Here is a 23,616-nt window from a genome sequence, read left to right as displayed (position 1 = left end):
TTTTTTTTTTTTAATTTTAAAAAATATTTAAACTCCCAGTAAATTTGCCTGCACTTATAGGTGAATTTCAGCTCAAACACATTCATCACTGTTTGTGATCTGCCAAGTATGAAGCATTATAGAAACGAAGTTCCTGAATATGTTCACAGCCGAACAATATTTTAAAAAGGCATCCTTCAAGTGTCATTTCAAAATAGAGCCTGTTCCTTGTAAAGCAAGACAGATGGAGCATATGGGACATCCATGCACATGGCTGACAATGTTTGGAAAGTTTTATTTTTTTTTAATATTTTTATTGCCATGGCAGATTTCTTGGATGGGCAGGTGGGCCATGAGTTTAAAAGGATAAGGAGCTGGATTATTCTTCCAGACCAATAGTTTCAGTTAACAAAAAAAAGTTGGCACAAAATGCTGCTTCTTCCTACCCCATGCATCTGGCTGTGTATCATTTGTGGCGGTCAGAGAATCCATTTGACAGATATTGCTTTGAAATATCCATTTATCTCCCCTTCATTCAGAGAATCCAACTTCTTATTCTTCATTTTTTTTTATGAAAAGCAGGCATTTATGCAGGTGTGCATGTGTGCATTATGTGATTGTGTGAATGTGGTATGTTTATATACAGTATGTCTGCATGGGGAGGGATCCCTTTCTATCTATTTTAGTGGTGTCTAACTTGTGCTGCAATAAGTAGGTCTTAGGTTAGTCATGGAGAGCTTGTCATTTAATTTCTGTCAATCCCACTAGTAGACTAGACCAGGAAATCAACTCAGCAGGAAGACTAAAACTGTTTTTATTGAGATTGGCTATAATAGCAGAATCTTGCATGTCAAATTGTGCTAGTCCTCCTCCTCCTCCTTATAGTTCATTGAATTAGGGAGGCATCTGTTTGAGAAGCTTCTGAATGTTATCTCATTCTGGACTTAAAAATGCTTCATCCCCTTTTGCATATCTCCATCAGTGTCATCTTCCTTACTCTTTACAATTCCCATCCAGTGTTGGGTGCTGTCAGGATCGTCTTACCTCAAATAACGCACAGACACTGGTTAGGGTAACGCAGGTTCAGGGTTTATTTGGGTAGTTGCCATCCAAGAGAAAGCCGAGAGTAGCATAGGCTGTCACACAATTCAAATATATCCCCTCGTTCCCGCCAGAGTTCCTCCCCCCTCCCCTTGCTCCGCCCCTTCTCCAGATCTCCTTATTTGGGTGTGATTGAGTCATGACTGCGCATGTCTCAACCACACCCTGCTCGTTCCTGCCCTGCTCATTGTCGGGAGATAGCGTTAACGATCGGGTGCTGGCTCTTCTTTAGGTAGGAGATTCTAGATTGTTGCTTCCTTTTGTTTTCCTAATTGCTTGTCTTTCTCCCCTCTTTACCTGAGGCTGTCTTTTGTCATGTGTGCGCTGCCATGCCTTTTGCCCCATGGCAGTGCACTTGTGACAGGTGCCTTGTGGGCAGCCCATGCCATCCAGTTTCCATGGAAATTGGTGAAAGCACTATTTTCATTGATTTGTACTGGACCTGAGTTGCACCCCTGGAGATCAAACATGGCCTCTCAAAGGGATGGGCTTTAAAATATATGTTCCATAGCCATATGGACTTTTCAGGAAGGATTGGATAAATCATGTTCTGAAATCATGAAGAGCTGCTGCTGACAATATTGGACTAAGTAGACCTAGGCCTTAACTTGTTATAAATTAGCTTCCAGTCTTGCAAACAAAAGGTATTCATTTGGCTTAGATCATTGGCAAGTTCTCAGCAGGAGATGGCAGCATTATTTACTCAATTAAACTCAGAATAGGAGTTTATGTTGAGCATAGCTTTTTGAGATAGGCTATGTTAAAATGATGGAAAAACCAACAATATATGAGATTGATTTGAGGGAGGCTTTGGTCAGTGTGAGGATAGGGCTCAGTTTCATGCCTGCATGGATTTCCACCATAACTGAGGAGCAGGTTCCCTCAGATTTCAGAACCTGCCTATCACATATTTATCTCAATTGTAGCAGATTCAGCAGTCATTCACACTGAGGCTCCAGCTGATGGAAAATATTGTGCAAGATAAATATCTAACAAAAAGAAAAGGGGGTGTTACAAGTCAGGCATGCAGATTTTTGAAGGGAGGACCCCTTCACTGAAGATTTCGTCAATGCAGTGTCCTGCTTCCAAATGTCAAAAACCTGACTATGCCATTTCAATCTAGATGCTAAAAGGAGCTTGTCTTTGTGTGCTCTGCATGCACAGACTATTTCTGGTAGAGCAAAAGGCAGGTTGTATCAAGTCAGTTTGCTTTGACTTGAGTTGATGCAAGGCAGCCTTATTTTTTCAAGTTGAGGCATGACCTTGAATTTGATGGAGGGATCATGGCTGCTCCACACAGGCATAGTTATAAGCTAGCTAGGGGTGCAATCCATTTGGATAGCCCCTTTCAATGAGTACCATACAGCCCCAAAGATGGGAAATATATCCTATAAGTAAAAGCAGATTGCAACCCTATAGATACCTGCATTTTCTTCATGCCTTCAGTGTGTGATGACACCAAACATTTGTATCCACTTGTGATACGAATTAAGAGGATACCATTAGCTGTTCCATTGTTTAATTCCTCTGTTTTGTTTCTAATGGAAGGTCCCTGAGTTCCCCACATATAGCAAAAAGTGCTGATTTCTAGAATTGGTGGAAAAAAGCCCTGATAAAGTATTACCGTATTGACCACAACTGACACTATCAGCATCCTAAGACCATAATCCAAAACAAGGGACACCTAATGCTACAGTTATTAGTTGAACCAGGCCGAGAGCTTGGAAATCAGATGTCTTCAGAAGTCTCCAAAGAGAGATGGAACTGAATAGTCAGAATAGGACAGGTATCCCTTTTTAAAAAGTTATTATCAGTAATTATAAGCTGTTTCTGGACTCTTCTAAACAGAATGGTGATATTGCAGTGGCATGCTGTTTCACTTTTTTTATTCAGTCAGTCTTCTGCATTAACATGCATTGCTCCAGGCAATAGCATGGGAGCTACAGCAATCACACAACAATCCTTACCACATTCGCTAATCCTTGTTTAACATCTCATTCAAAAATGTGTTTTCACACTGGCAGTGCTTTCAACTACAGAAATTTAAGATGCATTTTATGTGGGACCCTTGAAGCAGAACGAATTTGCTGAAACTTCACAGAGTGAACCAGAAAGAGAACAATGTCTGTCTACCTTTTCCAGACTAGTAAATGAAAGTACAACTTATGGCAGCTTATTCCATCAGCAGACTGTTACAAGCTGGAATCTGTCCAATAGCCATATAGAACTAAGCTGTGCTCATTGTTCATAGCAACTGGGGTTTTATTGCTACTTTTTTGCCTGGCTTCTAATCCTATTTCACTTTTCCTTACCAGCCTGTATGCATCCCACTGAGAATTCGCTCTTTTTTGGAACCATGCTTTTTCTTAACTTTAATACCTCCTGTTTTCCATCAAAGCCAGAATTCCAAATTCATCCCAATAAGACAGTTCAAGACTAAACTGAGGATGATACTAAATATTAAGCAGTATCAGTTTTACCCAGTTCAAAAAAGATTTATTTCACCAGTCATAGAACTCTAAGTCAAACATTTGCAGTTGGCAAAAGGCAAATGATATTCACAGTAACATTAGGAAGCAAACTTTGCAAATTTACAGCCTATCTATATAAAACTTTATTAGGAACCCTTGAACTGAATCATAAGCTGTGTTTAAAAGTTTCTACTTGCTTTTGCTGCAGACTTGATGTAAGCACTCCCAGGCTGATGTATGAGAAGCACATCAAAGTCTTCATTTCAATCAAGGCACACTGGAAGTGCCAGGCCCTTTGGCAGCTATGTGAAATTGAAAGTGATTCTTTCCAAGCATGATTCTCATAAAGTTCTTTTTAGTAATATTGATTGAAATGAAAGGGATGGGACCACAAGAGTTCCAGCAATTGAACTATTTCTCATTTAGAACCAATATATCCACATATATGCTGGTGCAAACTTTCTCATGTTCTTTCAATAAACTTGTAAGGAGACATGTTTCTTCACTGATAACAGGGAAACTTGCAGTTGGCTGTTTACATAATGGTCTCTTGACTCTTCATCTATCTGGGAATTAACTCGTACACCAAGAAAGTTCAAAGCATCAGACTATTTCCCCTATGATAGGAGTAAATCTATAGACAATAGCTAGGATTATGTAGGGCAGTACTATATTTTGCAGTGGAATGTCCCAAGCTTGTCTTCAGGCAGCTATAATTAAAAGAATCAAGGAACAAGTTGATGGGAATAACCTTGGGTTCACATACTGTAGGAACATTCTCAGTTGCAATAATTCAGTGTTTCTCAACCTTGGGAACTTTCAGATGTGTGGCCTTCAACTCCCAGAATTCTCTAGCCAGCCAGCTGGCTGGAGAATTCTGGGAGTTGAAGGCCACACATCTGAAAGTTCCCAAAGTTGAGAAACGCTGCAATAATTAGTAGTGGGTTAGGTCAAGGTTCTATAGCTGTTCTGTGGCTGAGAGCCATAGCTGTCCTTTGGGAGACATATGAGAGAGACAGTCAAAAAAAGTGAACAGGAACAAGACAAAGAACTGGGGAAAGAGAGGAATGGCACTGAATTAATTTTAATGTTATATACTTAATTGGATTTTATAATTTTACCCTTATTAAAAATTAACTTGATGCAACTTTGGAGCAGAACTGAGAGCTTCTGTCAAAGCTTTTGGTGGGATCTCCTTTGGCCCTGTGGCCATTTGTTGTTTTTCATTTAACTAGGGAACACTTGATACAAAGCAAGTTCACATTGTTTCAAGATGTGTTTCTGACACTGCATCTTGGCAGTTTCCTTGATCAGCAATGACTTCAGGGTACCACATGCAAATGGAACAACAAGAACAAAGGATTAATGTACATGAAATTCTGGTGCCCCTTTAAAAAAATGTATGATGGAAGAACCCTTTGAAAAATCTCATTTAATTAATAAGTCTCTAGTAAGGTGTTGGGAAAGCCTATAACCATTTAGCTAGGAATCAGGCCCATTTCTGATAGACAGAAATTTCTGATAGGATTGCCCAGTTAGTATTTCTCAGCCTCAGTCAATATGCACACATCAGGATATAACATTAGAATGGTGCATATGCATTGTATTTTACAGCGTAAGAATTCCTACGTTGATGAATGTAGTAAGTAAACCCTTCAAAAGGTTGATGGAAATGCCAATAATCATTCTTTAGAGTTTGGTTTATTATGCTAAAGCCTGCAAAGCTAGCTATGGCAGTGAAAGCTTTATCTAGTTCAAGAGGGACGCTGTTGCATTCCTGATGGATGAAAATATGTTTTCTTATTTCTTGCCTAAAATGAAGATGGCCGAAAATGAAATGTATATTATTCTAAATTTGGGTGTGGAATCTTCAGAGGCTGAAATGTTTATCTAGAAATTACCGTGTGGGATAAATTCTGTTAGAAGTTTAACAGAGCATATTTTCTTATGAGATACCCTGCATTTGGATGGTGGCATCCCGCCACGCTTTTTAACGCCAGACTTCTTTATAAAATTTCAGCTTTTTGTACCCTTGGGCTGGGCTTGTAAACAAATGAACAGCGGGCTGAACAAATTCTGTATGATTCCATCATTCTAACAAAAGCAAGACCCTTCAGACATCACTGGATGGCATATTGGCAGTCTGTTAGTTTAATGCCACAGAATTTAAATTTCCAGTGGTTATTTATCTAAATTTCTATTGGCAACTTTTATTCAATTGAATGTTCAAGGTGGCCAACAAAATATAGAAGCAAATATTTTAAAACACACACAATTTTAATATTATTAGTATCTTATCTATGTCCCATGTAATGCCCTCTTTAAGGAAATCAAATGTGGTCCTTTGTCCAGCTGTCAGTGGGCTATAATGAGTGTCTTTAGGATAGGTTTTTTTACTGGATTTTTAAATTTTATTTTTTTCTTCTCTAGATATTTTAAAGTGATTTGCTTGGCTTAATTAATTAATACAATTAAATTTAACCGGGGGCTGTTTTGCATAGAAAGGTTTAATGGATTAATATTTTTTTTCCAAAACAACAACAACAACAACACAATTCTGTTTGTATAAAAGGGGACACAAAGAAGCTTTCAAGAGTTTATATGTTACTATATCCTACAACAGTAAAGTTGTATTCCTGAAATCCTTGCTCTGTCTGTTTCCTGACCTGGTCTTCTTCATAGGACTGACAAGATGTGACAAAATCAAGCTGGAGGTTGTCTTTTATCTTTTTTTATTTGCCTAATTTATTTCCTATCCAACTTCACAGACTGTGGGCAACTCACAACAAAACATCATACATAAGTAGTGTGAAAAATGGAAAACATCAGCTTGGTCTAGTGGTTAGGACAACAGGCTAGAAACCAGGAGACTGACAGTTCTAGTCCCGCCTTAGGCATGAAAGCCAGCTGGGTGACATTGGGCCAGTCCCTCTCTCTCAGCCCGAGAGCCAATCAGGCATGGTATAAGAGTTCAAGTCCTGCCTTAGGCATGAAAGCCAGCTGGGTGATCTTGGGCCAGTCACTGTCTCTCAGCCCAACTCACCTCACAGGGTTGTTGTGGGGAAAGAAGAAGTACTAGGTATGTTCACCACCTTGAGTTATCTATCAAAATAATAAAGGTGGGATAGAAAATAAATTAAATAAATAAATAAATAAATAATTTTAGAAGTGCGGTGTAGCGGCCACTTCAGCTGCTCCCCCACATCTACCCTGCCCAAAGCTGATAAAACAACATGTTTTGCCATCTTCCTAAACTCAAGGTGTGTGAGCCATCTGGACCTTTTGGAAGCTTTTCCAGTAGATAGAGCTATAAAACAGTCTTTGTGGACCCCGCCATGCAGAGAAAGTTGCAGTTTAGGCAAGGAATGATCAAGTCACAGATTGGAAAGGGGCACTCATGACCATGAGAACCACTGAACGTGTTAGAAACAATACAAGACCAAAATGTTTGTGCCTTCAAGTCAGTCTTGACTCCTGCCAGCCTGGTTGCAGTTTTCTTGGCCAGAATTTTGGAAGTAGTTTGCCCTTGTCTTCTTCCTAGGGCTGAGAGAGATTGACTGGCCCAAGGTCACTCAGCTGGTTTCGTGCCTAAGGTGGGACTAGAACTCACTGTCTCCTGGTATCTAGCTTGGTGGCTTTAGCCACTACACCAAACTGGCTCTCATGGAAGTCTAAAAGCACCACAGATTTGATTCTTTGAGCATGCAACTTACCCTGCATTGGCATATCTGCTGTATGTCTGGTATTGCCTGGAGTGCCCTGAGCCAGGTTCTTCAGCGGTTAAGACTGGAGGAAGATAAGGCAGCATTTAGCCCTTTAACTGGGTTTCTTCGTAAGAAAAACTGTAGAATTTCCCCAGCAAATTAGATGTACAAAAATATTGACTTTATGAGTTCAGGCATGATGCAAAGGCAGTATGATAGTTCAAATTAATCCCCCCCCCCCATGAATATACATTAAAAATTATGTAATCCATTTAAAATATTTTTTTTTCTTTCCACACAGATTTTTTGGCCAGCATCAACAACCAAAGTCGATGAGTGCAAAATGGCTGGCAAAGATCCTACGGTAAGTCTCTTATTTTTTCTTTTAATTAAATATTTGGCTGCTTGGACCTTGGGTACAGCCAAGAGTAGTAGGGAAAAGACATATTTTTCGTTTAATGCTCTTCGGGCTGGATCATCCTGTGAAATTTTGAAACAAACAAGACAGAGTCTAGATCTTACTACCCGGGTTGGAAAACTGAGTGCTTTGCTTATGTTCAGAACCAAGCTTTTTAAAAAAATAAATATAAAAACAAAAGCAAATTCTTGTCTTGCTTTTCTTACTGCTAGTGATGGATACCATTGGTAAGACTTGCTTTCAGTATCTCTCAGAGAATATAAGGCAGACTGAGCTAATGCTAATGTAAGTGCTTAGACAGTATATGTTGCTTTTTGCATGGAAAAAAAAAATCTTACACATTCCAATAGCAGTTACTGCCTGATCATAAAGATTTATAAAACATTTTCAGCAGATGCCTGAAAAAGGTTAAAACTTTAATAGAGCAGGTAAATCTGGCCTGAGTAAAACATGGATTACGCAGAAGAATCATCTGTTGAACCAATTACTGGGGGGAAAAATTCAAAGAAATTCTGGGTCAAACAGGCAGCATCTTTGTTAAGAGATTAATATGTATCAGGCACATTTGGAAAAGGCTGCTGTAAGAAATTAAAAGAATAACAATTTCACTGCATCTGTTAGAGGCATGCACTAGCCTGGCTCAAAATTTGGTGGTGAAAAATCAGAAATGACATTGGGTGATTCTCTTTTTTAAAGAGGTGTGCTAAGCATCATTGTCCCTTTTATTACAGCTTTAGTTGTTAAGACATTAAAAATGGTAATAAAGACCAGACTATTCTAGTCATAAAAATTCCAAACATATTTAATTTTGTTGGGATCTGGGAATGTGCTAAATTGTAGTCAGCTGTGTTTTGCTTAACCATAGTTTATTAATAGATCATAATTCTTTGGGTTCTCACAACTTGTAAAGGCAGAATCCATGATTCACAAACCACACTGTCCAGGTTTCCCAGAACCCACTAAACTAAACTAAAAACATTATGGTATATTGTTTGAACCAAGATTATTCACTGTCAGAATTGTTTTCAATATGATTTTACTATGGATCATAGAGTTCATATACTGTGCAGAGAATTTCTTTAGTGGCAAGATTCATATTAAAAAAAATTCACACCATTTGCATGACTGTAATCAAAACACAGAAATATATGTTTGCATAAATGCACACACAATGACCGTTATATCAAATCGTTTTGTCGTCATTGTTGCTAATATTGGAAAAATGTGTGCTAATTTTGATTGAATATATAACAGTATTACTTTACACCAAGGATTATCGAACTTTGCAATGCTCTGAGTCCCCTAAAAGTATTTTTCCATCTCCCATCCAGGAATAAAACCAATGATTTTGTTGGTCATAAGATTAGGCAAGAATCAATGGACCACTTACTTGGAATAATTACACTTTAATCTATATATCAAGCAAAAACAGCATCTTAAGATGTTGTAAATTAAAACTCTTTCATTGGAACTAAGCAGAAAGCTTACCACTAATGCTATTGTAATGAGAAGGATGAGCTTGCTTATCATTGCCTAATTCCTGAAATCTGACTTTCAGTTTAAACTGCAATTCTCATTCACCAGAACCAGGGGAGCATATTTCCTTGTGTCAAATCAGCCTCTCTTAAACTGCTCTTAAAATGCAGCAGCTTGCTATACTCTGGTAGGTTGTAAGAGCTTTTGGCCCTTGGTCCTCCAGCTCTGCCACACAGAGATAACTGTGCCTAAGGGGTGCTTGTAAATCCCTTTTCCCACTCTTAATGTTTTTCTCATTGCCTCTTCCTCTCAGCCTTTCCACATTTCCATCCAGCATAATTCATCCTGCAGAGTGAGGATCAGAGCTTTGCTTTGAGGCCTTCTTCAGGCACAGGGCTTGAAAGGCTATTGTACTGGAAGCAACAAACACACCACAGAACCTTCAGGCTTGATACGGATCTTGGGAACTGTCACACTGCCTTTCATTCAGCATACTTTTGCATAAAACTGATCAATGGGCTTGGGAAGAACTTACTTGGAATCATTCATTGGTTGTCTTGTAACCCACTGTGATCATAGCCCATACTGTGGCAACACTATAAGAATTATTTTGGCCCTGGAGTCATAATAAAAACGACATGATATCAAAATATATCAGGTACATTTTGCAAGTTCAACTTTTTTTTTTTTTTAATCAAATCAGAGGAAGAAAATATTGGCTCTTCAAAGCCTAATAGCTTATATCATTATGATGTCACCAGTAATGGACACACATGCTTTCTGTTTAAGCGACTCAGAATAATTATAAAAAGCACAGTGTCTCTTCCATTACCAGATGAGGATATCATTCTAATACGTTACAGATAGAATGGTTTCATATTAATTCATGCAGTCACTGTATGTGTGAGTGCATTAGATGAGCTAATTTTATATGGGACTTAGACCATATATACTTAACTGTGAGTAAATCCCCCGGAGTTCAGGGACCCTTCTGATTATGCAGAAGTAGTGCTGCATTGCATAGCTGTCATGTTCTTATTCATGGTCACTATCTGATAAGCCTCAGTGGGCCACAATTTTAGGCTCTTTTAAATAAGTACAGTCACTGATAAACTTAATCCAACCTGTTGTATGCTAAAGTCATCAGAGTCTGGTATTTGCTCTAAATTTTGCCTGGTCAGCATTTCAGTTGCATGGAAACAGTCCTAATGTGAACTTACTAGCAAATTCTTCATTCAATAGGTACAGAATAAACATTTGGCCCTCCCAGTTTATGGAGAATATTTGTCCACTCCGTCTTTAACAGTGTTGAGATCTGGATGAGTTGGAGGGGGGCAGAATATTAGGAAAAACTTTTAAGCTCTGTGACCCCTTCCAACTGTCTATAAAAAAATCTTTCTCAAAGAACAAGGGGAGAGATGTATGTGTATTAGTGTACATATGTCTTAGGTCAAAGCACACGTTCATTCTGACATTTTTATTTGACATGGGTGTTACTAAGTTGTCTTATGGGTCCTGTGACCCTTGGCTGAGCCGCAGCTCCAGGCGTCCCCAGACAGGGCTGGAGGCTGCTGGGAGTTGTAGTTCAGAAACATCTGGAGGGTGATAGGATCCCCACAGCTGTTATAAAGAATCTCAAGGTGTTGCCAGTTAAATTTAGCCACTCCAGTAAATTTAGCCACTTCACTCAATTTAACATAATAAAAGATGGGGAAGGGGTATCTATTAAAGCTGAATGTCTGTTAAATTGTGGGTTTCCTTTAACCCTAACCACAATTTCAAGCAAGAGTAAGATAAAGTCAATGCACATTGCCCCCTCAGGATGGGAAGAAGATAACTCCTAAAATGCATCTTAAAAAAAAAAAAAATCCCTCTTCCCTTTCTTGACTCTTGTTATTGATTCAAGAGTCAGCAAAATGTCCATTGCCTTTTCTACTTGTCTAGACAGCTTCCCCCAGCAATACTGAAAGCCTGCTTGTAACATTAACCGCAGCAGACAAGAAACATTTAACCAGTCATGTGGAAGATGTAAACAGGTGATTTGTTCCTTTTCCCCATTCTTTCATTCTTTTGTTCCTTTTGGACCCTGAGCAATGCCTGCTGGTGCATTTTGCACACAGATGTTTCTTTTCCAGATGTGTGCTTATTGAAGACCCAGTTTGGACTTTGTGCATAGCACCCACTAATGGTCTTGGAGTTTATATACATATAAACCATCATTTGTCACTGGATGATGTGCCTTCTGTTCTTAAACCTTTTTTATTTTACTACAACACCGGTTTACTTGATCTGCAGAAAGGAAGGGAAATTAGAGTGGTAGTTCTAGACACTTGGACAGATGCATCCAAATAAGAAGTCCTGCCAGCACAGACTTCCTTTATCTCTTTTAACACCAGAGAATCCCAGGAGATTCCAGAGAAGAATTAGTTGTATAAGTTGCTTGAACCACAAAACTTAAGCCTACAGATCCAGTCTGCTGGGTTTAGCAATAAATCCTCAAAATGCCCTCCTGTTTTCTAATGAACAGGGAAAGTGGGTGTGGGTAGAGAGGAAACTTCTAAACGTTTTACTGGATGAGGGAGAAAGTCTACTTTTTTTTCATGAGATAGAACTTTTCAGCAGAAGGTATTTGCTTTTTTTTTTTTTTTTCATAGACCAAATCCTGCAACATGTTCAAACGGGATCAGGGTTGCTGGTAGTGTCCCATTGGGATCACGTTCACCTTGTGCAGTTCCATTGCCATGACCAATCTAAAAGTTCTATAGCCCCTGACCAATTTAAAAGATAATTCATTTCCAGCTCTCAACAGTATGAACTTGTCCAAAAAGACTAAACAGAAACTTCAGTTCTTTGCCTGTCTAATCTGGAAATGTGGACTCCTTGGTGCCCACTGGACTTAGTTGTTTGCTTGCAGACATTTCCTTACCCAACTAAGTAGCACCATCATTCATTGTCCAGCATCAACATCATAATAATCTGGAAATCTCAGTAGCCAGTCAGACATTCTTGAGAGTGTCATACTTGTAGCTCTGCTTTGAACAAGTAGGCCTTATTTCTTCTAGAATATGAATGTGCAACTTCCATCATTTAAAAGACTCCAGCGGGCTTCATGGGACATGTCAAAAGGTCATGGCCCAAAAGTAGAGCCAGGATTTATTGGTGGGACAAGATTTGGGGTTTTAAGGAATGAAATGGCTGTCTTGAGTTTCTGAAAGACTTAAGGTTGCCCCAAACTCATTCTATTCAAACAAGTGAAAACTACTATGCCATTTAGGGCCATTAGAGATTCTAGCCAGTCCTTCTATACTTCTTCCACTGCCATCCTAGGTTGGGCTTCTTGATATGAATCTAACAAAACTGCAGGCAAACATTCACTGAAATGAATATACCTATGTGGATTTTTTAAAAAAAGGCTGAGCTTAAGTTCTAGTGACTATTATGATATGTCCATGCTGTTTCCTTGGCAGTAATACAGAATGATTTGGTACTGCCATCTTCCATAGTATGTGTTGATAGAACAATGCAAAAAGAGATTTTCATGTGACTTCATACCAAAATTAATTCAGTGCAGTATTTTACCATTTCGGACATGTAGGTTTTGCAGAAGTGTTGCACAGAATGAATGAATGAATGAATGAATGAATATATATATATATATATATATATCATGCAAATTATGCTGATTTGCATATGGAAATTTGCATTGGGAAACATGCCATTTGCATCGTAATTTTTCCAATGAAAATTACTCTGCTCAAATTAGCCTGATTTGCATAGGGAAATTGGTATCATCAGTGATATGGGATGGGGAAATTTCTGTGGAAAAGTAAAACTTCGAAAAGTTTTTCATCTCCCCCCCACAAAAAAGGAATCTTACTGCATAATCACAATACTCTGACTTTGTGTGTGTTATATATGTTTGTGTAACACACACACATATATGAAAGATGAACAACCATCAGACCATCAGATACAAACAAGCAGAAGAACTGAAATATACAGTAAAATACACCCACTTCAAGTTTGGGATTTGCGGTATAAAATCTCCTAGGTAAATGGGAAAGCAAGGTAAAATCATTCACATGATAAGATTAAGTGTTGCTTTATAATCTTATAGAGCATCTAAACCTGAAAGTTATGTCATTTAAGGGCTGTAAATTAAGGATTAGTGATATGTCCTGCAATAAATCCTCAGTGTATTAGATCTCAGTGGCTTTGAATGCAGCAGACAAAATCTATTTGTCATTTGGTGCGTTCATAACCCCATTTTATGCATACATACAATAAAATTCCATTTTACCTTTAATAGACATTCAGGACACCTTTTGCTCCCATTAGTCTATTAAATCAAGGATTTACTGTAATAACCTTTTGAAGGTCAGATTCAGAGCTTTGGAAAAGACCCCTTCTGCTTCAGGTTGTCCACAAGCAGACCTAAAGTTGTTGAGCTGATTGTTGAGGTGATATAAGTGTATCCATAAAGAGATTAACTCATAAGTCGTTTCCTAAAAAGGAATCCATTATTAAAACTTCTAGCTAACTGCTTGCAAAATATGATCATCACAAACTACTGTGAAAGATTGGGTAACAATGAAGTGATGAGAGAATTGAGGGAACCAGTAGTGGTGTCATTGTACATTGGAGGTTAATTCATAACTTCAATAAGGTACAAGACATATGTTTATTCCACAGCAAAATCAGATGGAAAATAACAGCAAGGTAATAATAACTTGGTTCATTAATGAACATTTTTTCAGGTTGTCCAGATATCTAAAGTAGAGACCCATAGTCCTACTCTATACTTCTTCAGCTGCTACCTCAGATATCCTACTGCTTTCCCCTGATAGATGGATGGATGGATGGATAATTATCAGTTTCATGAGCCATGGGATTTCCTGGTAGTTTCCCATCCACATATAACCGGGACAGACCCTGTTTTGCTTTTTGACATCGGCTTCAGTTGGTTAGAATTAACCAACCCTATTGTAACTTAGTATGTTGTACCAGCTCAATTAGTTTATAGCTGAGTATGTTGTATAAACCTAGAAGATTGGATGGGTTGATTCAATCAACCAAGTTTGCTACCACCTGATGTTAAGTACAACATATTATAAACAAGGACCAAAAATGTGGTTAGTTTTGACCTGATTCTGTGCTGAAGGTGAGAGATCATATAATGCAGTGTCATGGACTCCTACTGTCAATGCCAGATTCCTTTTTTGTAGGTTCACATCATTTGCTTTAGGTGTTCTAGAAAGGATCTCTCCTTAATTACTCATACCACTTCACTGTACTAACACAATAAGCTTAATCCTAAAATAACAAAGCACAATTACTGTGTTTGCAGAACATGGTTTGGTGAGGAATTATTATTATCATTATTGCTTAATGTGATGGTGTTGTCCCCACAGTATGCTAAGTCAATGGGTGAATCAGCTCTGTTGCTCCCCTTCTTTACATTGGGCAGAATGAACTACCAATTTAGATCAAAGACACTAGGCTGCCTTTTTTTCCCCTGAAAGTTCCAAAAATGTATTAATGTGTTACATGAAAGGGCTGAAGCTGGTGAAGTGAGAACCAATGATTATCAGGCCAATTGGCTTTGTTTCTTTGTAGAAAGAAATGGCCCAAAGTCTGTTGACTTGAAAGGGTGGGGTGAGAAACCTGGGATTGAAACCCTGGGACAATACACACATGGACACATGTCTTCGTTCCTGTGTTCTGCAATAGGCAGATCTTCTTCATATATACAACGTCTTTCTTGTCTGTGATAAAGCAACTTACCTAGTTGTGTCAGCTTGTGAAGCATCTGTGTTTAAGCTAGTTCCTGAATGTTGGGTATAGAAGAAACTACAGGAAGTTCTCTCTACTCAGGGTTCTTCCATCCCATCACCCATAAGAAGTTAATGTGGGCTGTTGTGATGTAACAATCATGTGCAGATTTATCATTTTTCTTTTTCCTGCAGCATGGTTGTGGCAATTTTGTTCGGGTGATCCAGACGTTCAACCGCACCCACCTTTATGTGTGTGGGAGTGGAGCATTTAGCCCTGTATGTGCATATCTCAACAGAGGACGAAGATCTGAAGTAAGTGGATTTTTGAATTGTCTTACCTCTTGGTCAATTCCTAGGGATGTTCCAAACTGCTGCAAACAAAATTTTTCCAGGCAAGGAGCCTGCTTTCTAAAAAGTAAAGCATTCCCTAAACCTGCCTATCTCTTTGGGAATTCTGATTTGTTTAAACTTAAGCACTATTTTTAATTTTTTGACAGCTTCTGTCTCAAGTATGTACATGATGCTAGCCAAACAAGGATCACACAATAAATGTGATCACATCCCATGCCATGGAACAACTGAGATAAGAAATTAGATTTCCCCTTGGGTCAGGGGAAATCTAATTATTATCTCAGCCTTGTTGAGATAATAGTTTTGCCAAAGAGATTTCTCTTACTCTGTGTGTCGATCTTGGGAGGAGAATTGATACGTCAATATTGCAGAGGAATTCAGGTGAACGTTGCCTGATTTGATGTTATTTTTAATGTTATTTTCCAACATTTTGATTTCCAATTTTTTTCACTTACCACTAGAATGCCATCCAGCAAAACTGGCTTGTCACAGTGTCAGTAAGAGGGCACTCTTTCCTCTTCCTCCCCTTTAAATGTTTTCACCCATTCCTTATTTTGCAAAACTTGCCAACGTAAGCAGAAGGATTCTTTTCCCCCAACTGGGAGATAAAGTGCTCATGACATTTATCAGGCATTCTCCTTCCACAGCTTGGAACAAATGTCTAGAAATGAGAAGAGATCCTTGACCCATTTAAAAAAAGAATTTCCCAAATATTCTTCCAAAACCTCACACAGAGCAGGATGAAATTTCTCCAATGGGTTGACATAAACATGGCATGCATTAATTTATAATAACATGCTAGACTTCAAGATAAGGGAGAATTGTGGTGTTCTGAGACCACAAACAAGTGATGCTTCAGCAGAGCTGTCTCTGTAACCACATGCCTACAATCTATTGATCAAATAAACTGCCTCAGACATTTGGAGTCTGCAAGACACTTGACTTCAAACTTTAGTTTTCATTGCTGTTATTGTAAAAGCCAACAATAGCCAAGCTGTTTCAAGTCTAAGGATTTAAAGTGTCCCTCCTCTCTGCAGCCGTGGCATCAAGTGGATTTATTTTTAGCATTCCAGAGGCAAGATTAATGGGAAATAGTGCCACCTTATCAATGAGAGAAGCCTTTCCTCATCTTACTTTCTAATGCAAAGGCAGGTTTTGTTGGGAAAAGGTTGGGGGGTGGGGGCAGGGAGAAAGAAAGAATGAAAGAAAGATTTTTCTTTGTTTTTGCCCCAAAGCCAGGATCTGATGAGATCATAAAACATAACTCTGCATGTCAGCTGGCATCAAACTGTTGAAAGCTAAGCTAAACCTTGATGTTTCTTCCTAATCTATATCACATAATGGAACATTGGGCAATTCAAGCAGGTGCCAACACTTTCATTGCTCATTCAACACAGTACATCTTTTACTCACTGGGGATATAACAGCCCATTAGCATGTGGTGTGCTTTTAATGGCCTCTTTTTTGTGGGTGGTTGTAAATTAACTGGTTATTGATGTTGCTGGCGAAATGGTCTTATCACAACAATTTTGTGCAAATTTTTAAAGGCATTAATAATTTTGAGTGCTTTGATAGATTTTAGAACTATGCTGAAGACAGAATTATAATTTAAAATAGGCATGTGTCATAATCCTTATTTGAGATGGATAGAAGGCTATTAGGATAGATGGCTTTTTAAAGGATTTGGTCATTTGTGATCATATCAGATCTTTCGTGTTCATAGACAGCATCTTTTTGCATAGCTATATAGTGACAACAGGTTAATTAACATGACTTCCTTTCTTTCCTGCTCTTGAGCCTCCCAAAAGCAGTATTTCAAAAGATGCCATTTTACTAGCGGAAACAGCATTCTAGATTGCAGAGGGACCTTGGATGTAATTTCTTCTTGCACACTTACTGTAAGAAACACTTGTCCCAGGCAACCTTCCCAACCTTGAATGATGAATTTTGGTACAATTTCCAACAGACCCAGCCAAGGGATGGTGAGATTTAGAGACCAAAAGTTATGTAGGGACCTAGATTTGAAAGCTGTTCTAGGTGGGGCACCTACAAAGAATATTAAAATTAGGAACAACAGTTTAAATTCATATTAACATACCATGCAATCAAGGTGGAACACATACTTTAAGATTAAATCCTAGTACACTTACATAATTATGGGTAGTTCATTATTTCACAGACTGCAGAAGAAAGAAGATGTGCCATGTATGCAACAGTGTTTTTTGCACTGAGAATGTAAAATGTGTAAGGGAAATAGTGTTAGGAGACAATGTTCTCTAGCCTCTCCTTAATAGTATTGGTTGATTACTTGGTGGAAAGATTTCACTTATCTCTCCATAAACCCAATCCCCAGAATTTTCCTGAAACTCTCCCATAACATAAACGTCCTTCAGCAGCTGGTCATCATATATGACCAAAATGTCTTAACTCAACTCTGAAAATCATTACCAGTACCACTACTACTGTCACCACAATATAATCTCATGATTTCCATTGTTTTCTGCCACTTTGGTATGTGATCAGTGTGACAAGAGGTGGAAGAAAAGGAAAATATGGTGAGTTTGTGGTGTTGCTAAACAGCTTGGCCAAGGACTGCTTATTGCTAAAGCTTCAAATCAGCTGTCATCATAAGGAAATCAAAGTCCTCCTGTTGGGAATTTGGACACTTGATCTACAGTTCTTACCACTACAGCATTAAACTGTGGTATTTATCCAGATCACAAATGATCTCAATAATGACCATTAAATCAAGTGAAATATTTCAGAAAAAAAAGTGAGTTGTGGAAGTTCATCAAGATGCAGGATGATGAGGGTGACATTCAGAAGCATTGCTCTCCATTCTCATGAATTTGCTAGTCTTTTGGTTGCTTATGCAAAATAAAAAAAAAAATTACAATTACTAATTTTAACGCTGGCCATTTTTTTCATGGAGCAGTATCCAAATCAGGCACATTAAAATTCACATTTAGTCTTTGCTACAGCTTGCATGTTGTTGTTTTTCTGTGTTACAGGAGCAGGTTTTCAAGATTGACTCCAAATGTGAATCAGGGAAGGGACGCTGCTCTTTCAACCCCAGTGCAAACACTGTCTCTGTTATGATCAGTAAGTGAAAACAAGCCAGGGTTTGGAAGGCTTAAATCATTAGGTGCTGAGAGTGAAATAATGGGGTGATATAAACAAACTGAGTCACAGGGCAAGAGAAGTAACTGGAAAAAAAATGGTCTGTCGCTGATAGTTTACTTCTAGTGAAATTTTCTCCAGTTCAAGACATTGGATGATAGGGTCATTCCAGTAACTAATTTCCATTATATTAGGCTTCAGCCCATATAAAGGGGAATGCTAGGTTCAGGAAGTATGCCAGAAATAATTTTAGGTCTCTGTGAAGGAGATAACATGTAGCCATGAGGAAGGAATTTTTGGTGTAATTCATTACTGTCTCTCTCTCTTTTTTCTTTAAACATTATTTTATTTTTATGACTGTTTTACTGGCTTATGTGGTCACTTATCTCATTGCATGACTCTGGGCAGCTAACAACCATTTGAAACAAGAAAAATACAAATAAATAACAGTAACAGTAATCACCAGTACAATGCCATGCTGCTGAGGTTTGACTCAGAACCCTCCCAAAACAAGCAAATGAACCATCATACAAACCAGGCTCACCAAGCATCTTGGCCCAAGACTTGTGGGAACAGCCAGGTCTTTGCAGAAGTCCAACAGAGTTGGGGCTATCCATATCACAGGAGAAATGTTAGATAGAACAGGTGCCACCACAGAGAAGGTGTATCGCCTTGGTCCTATTAGATGATAATCAAACAAGGGACATGGAGAAGAAAATTTCCCAATCTGGGAGTCGTCAAAACCCACACTACCTGGCTTTGCCAAGGTTGAGCCAAAGCCTCCTCTTCCCCATCCAGATCCCCAAAGCCTCCAGACACTGGGAAAGAACCTTGGTAGCGTTACAGATCAGCATGGGTCAGAGATGTACAATTAGGATACGAAAACCTGTGTTAACAGATGAGCTCACCCCAATAGTAGATGTTGCATAGGAGCAGGGAAAGAATAGGGGCCTGAGGGACCCTGCAAAGCAGGGTCTAGGGCTGCCCCCCTCCCAAATACTGACTGGAAACAGCCCTGGAAAAAGGAGGATAATCATGTAACACCATGTCTCTGAGCTGATCCAGAAGGATATTGCATCTGATGGTATTGAAAGCCACTGAGAGATCAAGAAAAGCCAGAATGGATACACTGCACATCATCACAGTCCCACTGGAGCAAACCAGCAAGTGTGAACAATGCCATTTTAGTGCTATAACCAGGCCTGAAACCCAGCTGGAAAAGGTCTAGATAATCCATGTCCTTCAAGGCTCTCTGGAGCTCCATGTCAACTACCTTCTCAATAGCCTTCCCTCAGTAAAGGCTGGAGGCTAGATGAAAATTGTCCAGTTCCACTGAGTTTTAACATACATTTTCCAGTATTAACATCAATAAAATGATTTGATTTATTTGATTTATTTTTTTTTTATGTTCTTTGGTTAGGTTTGAGAATGTTTAATATGTTCCAGGAGTTTGTTTTCAGAATTTACTTGGATTGTAGCTAACCTTGGGAGGTTTAAAAAAAAAAAATCAGAGAAAAGTAAACTACATAGTTGGGTCCATGAGGTCACCTGAATTTGAGTTTACTTCAAATGAGATTTTAATTGTTATTGCTAGGAAACTTACAAGAAAGTTTGTAATGCCAAGAACGTCCAATACAAATATTCTTCACTCCAAAATTGGCCTTAAACTGATAAGAAAAAAGTTAGTAAGAATGCTTGGAGGCAGCAATCTGAAGTGACATTAAAATGAGGCCAGGCATCATACCATACCATGATTGTGTGCTTGTATACTGATGTATGACACAAGTATGAAAGTCACAATGTTTATGTGATGATATCACCATGCATGTCGCATCACTTCCCACAGTTGTTCCCTTCTGTAGAACTCCATGCTTGGAGGATTGCTTAAAAGCACAATAATACAAAATTTACCTAAAGTGCAGGTGAGGAAAGCTATCACAGAGCCCAAAAAGAGACAAATGCAGTTGAAGAACTGCATTGCAGTAGAGTTGAAGAAAAATTCTATACTCTATACTCTGAGAAGAGTTGGAATGAGCCATTTAAACCATTTTGTCCAACCTCATGTCTAACGGGAACCTATCTTTAATCTTTCTATTTTTTTTTTCCAAAGCCAAGGAGCCTATTAGATGTATTGGCTCTTTTTTGAGATAAGGGAGTTATCCCAGTCTCATGATTATTTCGGTTGCCATTTTCTTTACTTTTTTTAGGTGTCCTCCTCCTTGAGATTTGGTGATCAGAAATTATTTGGGCCCAAAATATGGACACACGTCCCCTGCACACCTCCTTCTCCAAATTCACTTGGAACCATTCTTAGCTGAATTCAATTTTGCCTTAATGTCTATACTAATACTACTGCTGATAATAATAATAACAGCAATAATAATAGTAATAATGAAATAGGGCCATTCAGCACAAATGATAATGCTTTCTGCTATATTATAATTTTAGATTTGTAGCAGATGATTTGACTCCAGTGGAAGCAAACACACCCAAGTTCAGATTGATCAAGCTGACTTGGTTGATGAACACCAGTATATTAAAAATAAGTGCATTTCTTTTCTTGTGTAAATTGAAGGTTGAGCAGGTTGTTTCAATGATATAGCTCTTTCACACCAGGGCAATAATAAAATTCCCCTGTGCGCAGTTCCTCTATTAAACCCCAGCTCATATTAACATTCAGCCATCTGCACCATAAGCTCACCCTTGTACGTCTTCCCAAGAGGCCATGAGAAAGAAGGTTGCTTTGGAATAAAAGGAAGCTTTGAAGACTAATGTCCACCCTGTGAGTTGCATATCGGTTTGAATTTATTAGTGGAGTTCAATGGATTTTCTTTGCCTTTCCCTGTTCAGAGTCAGCAGGAGATCTTCAGGTTGCCTGGCTGGAAACTCCTGTTCACGTTTCTAAATTAATGCCATTTAACCAGCATGTGGCCTTGCATGTCCCAGCAACCCTTTTTTTTCTCCTTATGGATGCAAAGACTGGTGCATTTCACACCATCTTTTGGATAGGGGAGTGGGGGGGGGGGAGGGATTCTGTGGTCCCAAAGTCGAGAATTGCAGCTGAGTATTTAATCCCACCCTGACTAAACCTGGCATGACAATCTGCTTGTGTTTCTATCCAAGATACCATTATTCAGCTTTTTCTTGAACAAAGAAAAGGATGCCACCAACCTTGGTAGTGTTTTGTACTTTGTAGCAACTGAAAACAACATGGAGGTAGCTTAGCTCAGTGGTTGCAATGGAGCAGGTCTTAGAGCTTTATTTCTAACACTGCTGTCCCAAATCAAGAGGCATTTGGCAGCTGGGGGTGAGGGGAGCTCGTTTGTTTGACCTGTGCACTAGATTGCCAGATGAATGTTATTTTTTTTTTAAATGTAAAGAAATAAAGAGGGGAGATCCCAGAGAAGCTGCACTCCAGTTTCCAAAGTGTTAAGAATTGGGGAGGGATAGAAGTAATGGAAGTATGGATTGAAACAATACTGCCCCCCCCCAAGTAGACATGGAAGAGGACAAATTCTGCAAATGATGGCTGAATTAATCATCACACAAAATCAGTTGTGTTGCAATATAGCTAAACTAAGTGGATTCTATGTCCATACATCAGCACCGTCCATTACAGACATAGAGTTTATTTATTTTATTTATTTATCAAATTTATCACCGCCCATCTCCCCCACAAGGAGGGACTCTGGGCGGTTCAGAATAAAAACATTCAGCCACAATATAATATTCAATAATATACAACAATATCAATGACATAAAAATATAAATATATTAAAATATAATAAAATCCAGGTGGCTAAGATATTCTCTCTATCCACAAGCAAATAGGGCAATTCTATGGAGATAACCATCCCCAAGAAGAACTATTCTCTTTCCCGCCCCAGGCATGTTGACAGAGCCAGGTTTTTAATTTTTTTCGGAAGTCCAAGAGTGAAAGGACCTGCCTCAACACCGGGGGGAGAACGTTCCAAAGGGCAGGTGCTATTGCAGAGAAGGCACACTTCTGTGATCCTGCTAGATGAAACTCTTTAACAGATGGGATCCATAGCATGCCCGGGTGGGACGGGTTGATGTAATGGGGATGAGACAGTCCCTCAGATAGCCTAGCCCCATGCCATGTAGGGCTTTAAAGATGATAACCAACACCTTGAATTGGACCCGGAAGCAAACTGGCACCCAGTGCAGCTCACACGGTAGAGGTGTTATGTGTGCCACCCAAGGGGCACCTAAAATTACCCGTGCGGCTGCATTCTGGACCAGCTGTAGCTTCCGGATACTCTTCAAGGGTAGCCCCATGTAGAGCGCATTACAGTTGTCTATATGGGAGATAACCAGGGCATGAGTGACCATTCAAAGGGCCTCTACAAACCAAACACGGGCAAACTGTGGATGCAGATCTCCTTCTTGTGCCCCTCAAAACCCCCTTCTGTCCATTGAAGCTGGTGGACATGCTAAAAAGAATGGTGGAAACCCGAAGATAGTTTAACCAAGGCTAAAAACCTCTCTCTCCAGCCCTCAATTTTTTCCAGATGAATGGAAATTTCTGATCCCACCAATACACCCATGATCACTTTGTAATTATCTAGCCCTCCCAAAATTCTGAAGTGGCACACCCCCCGCCCCCAGAAATTTATATGGCCTCACCTTATTTAGACAAGCCCTTAAAACATTTTGTTTCTTTTGCTCTGAGCTAGAATATATTAAATGAGACAAATGAGACATGTTGTCTCATTTGGGAGATTGTGGTGATCTTCTCTGGACTTTGTTGTTGTTGTATTTTGTGTTGTATGGAATATTTTATTTTATTTTAAATTTTGTATAGCATCATAACAGAGTTGGACAGGTCATAAATAAAAATAAAAAATGTGAAGTCCAACAGAGCCCATTCCTGCTGTGAATCACAATCTATAGATTGGGAACCACCTGCCAGGAAAGAAAATCCTTCCCTATCTTTTATGCTCTGAAATTCTCAGCTCTTTCCTTGTCTGTATTTAGTCTGGTTTAAAGCAATGTGTCCAGTGATACTAACCATGGTGGACATTAACCAGTCCCTTCACAAACATGGATTAGAAACCCACTTCAAGCCACAGTTATAAATACCAGCAAATTGTCCCTCCCCACCACCATTACCACCACCACTTTGGTAAGGAAAACAGATGGTTTTTCCCTCAGCAACTGAGTTCAGGATTTTACAAAACCAGCCAGGTATGCACTGGGTT

General features: G+C 39.0%; 2 protein-coding genes across 2 annotated transcripts in view; one reads left to right on the top strand and one right to left on the bottom strand.

Moving 5' to 3' along the window:
- LOC134500729 (platelet glycoprotein 4-like) overlaps window positions 1-23,616 on the bottom strand; it is a 461,190-nt gene that overhangs the window by 228,616 nt on the left and 208,958 nt on the right. The window lies entirely within an intron of this gene.
- Window positions 1-23,616, top strand: part of SEMA3C (semaphorin 3C) — a 175,298-nt gene that overhangs the window by 89,465 nt on the left and 62,217 nt on the right. The window contains exons 4-6 of the mRNA XM_063308094.1: window positions 7,557-7,619; window positions 15,116-15,235; window positions 18,286-18,376. Of these exons, the coding sequence (XP_063164164.1) occupies window positions 7,557-7,619; window positions 15,116-15,235; window positions 18,286-18,376 (274 nt within the window). The remainder of the gene's footprint in view (window positions 1-7,556; window positions 7,620-15,115; window positions 15,236-18,285; window positions 18,377-23,616) is intronic.

Source organism: Candoia aspera, chromosome 7 (genome assembly GCF_035149785.1).
Source record: "Candoia aspera isolate rCanAsp1 chromosome 7, rCanAsp1.hap2, whole genome shotgun sequence".
In the NCBI taxonomy this organism is placed as follows: Eukaryota; Metazoa; Chordata; class Lepidosauria; order Squamata; family Boidae; genus Candoia; species Candoia aspera.
This window is presented reverse-complemented; position numbering and strand designations above follow the sequence as displayed.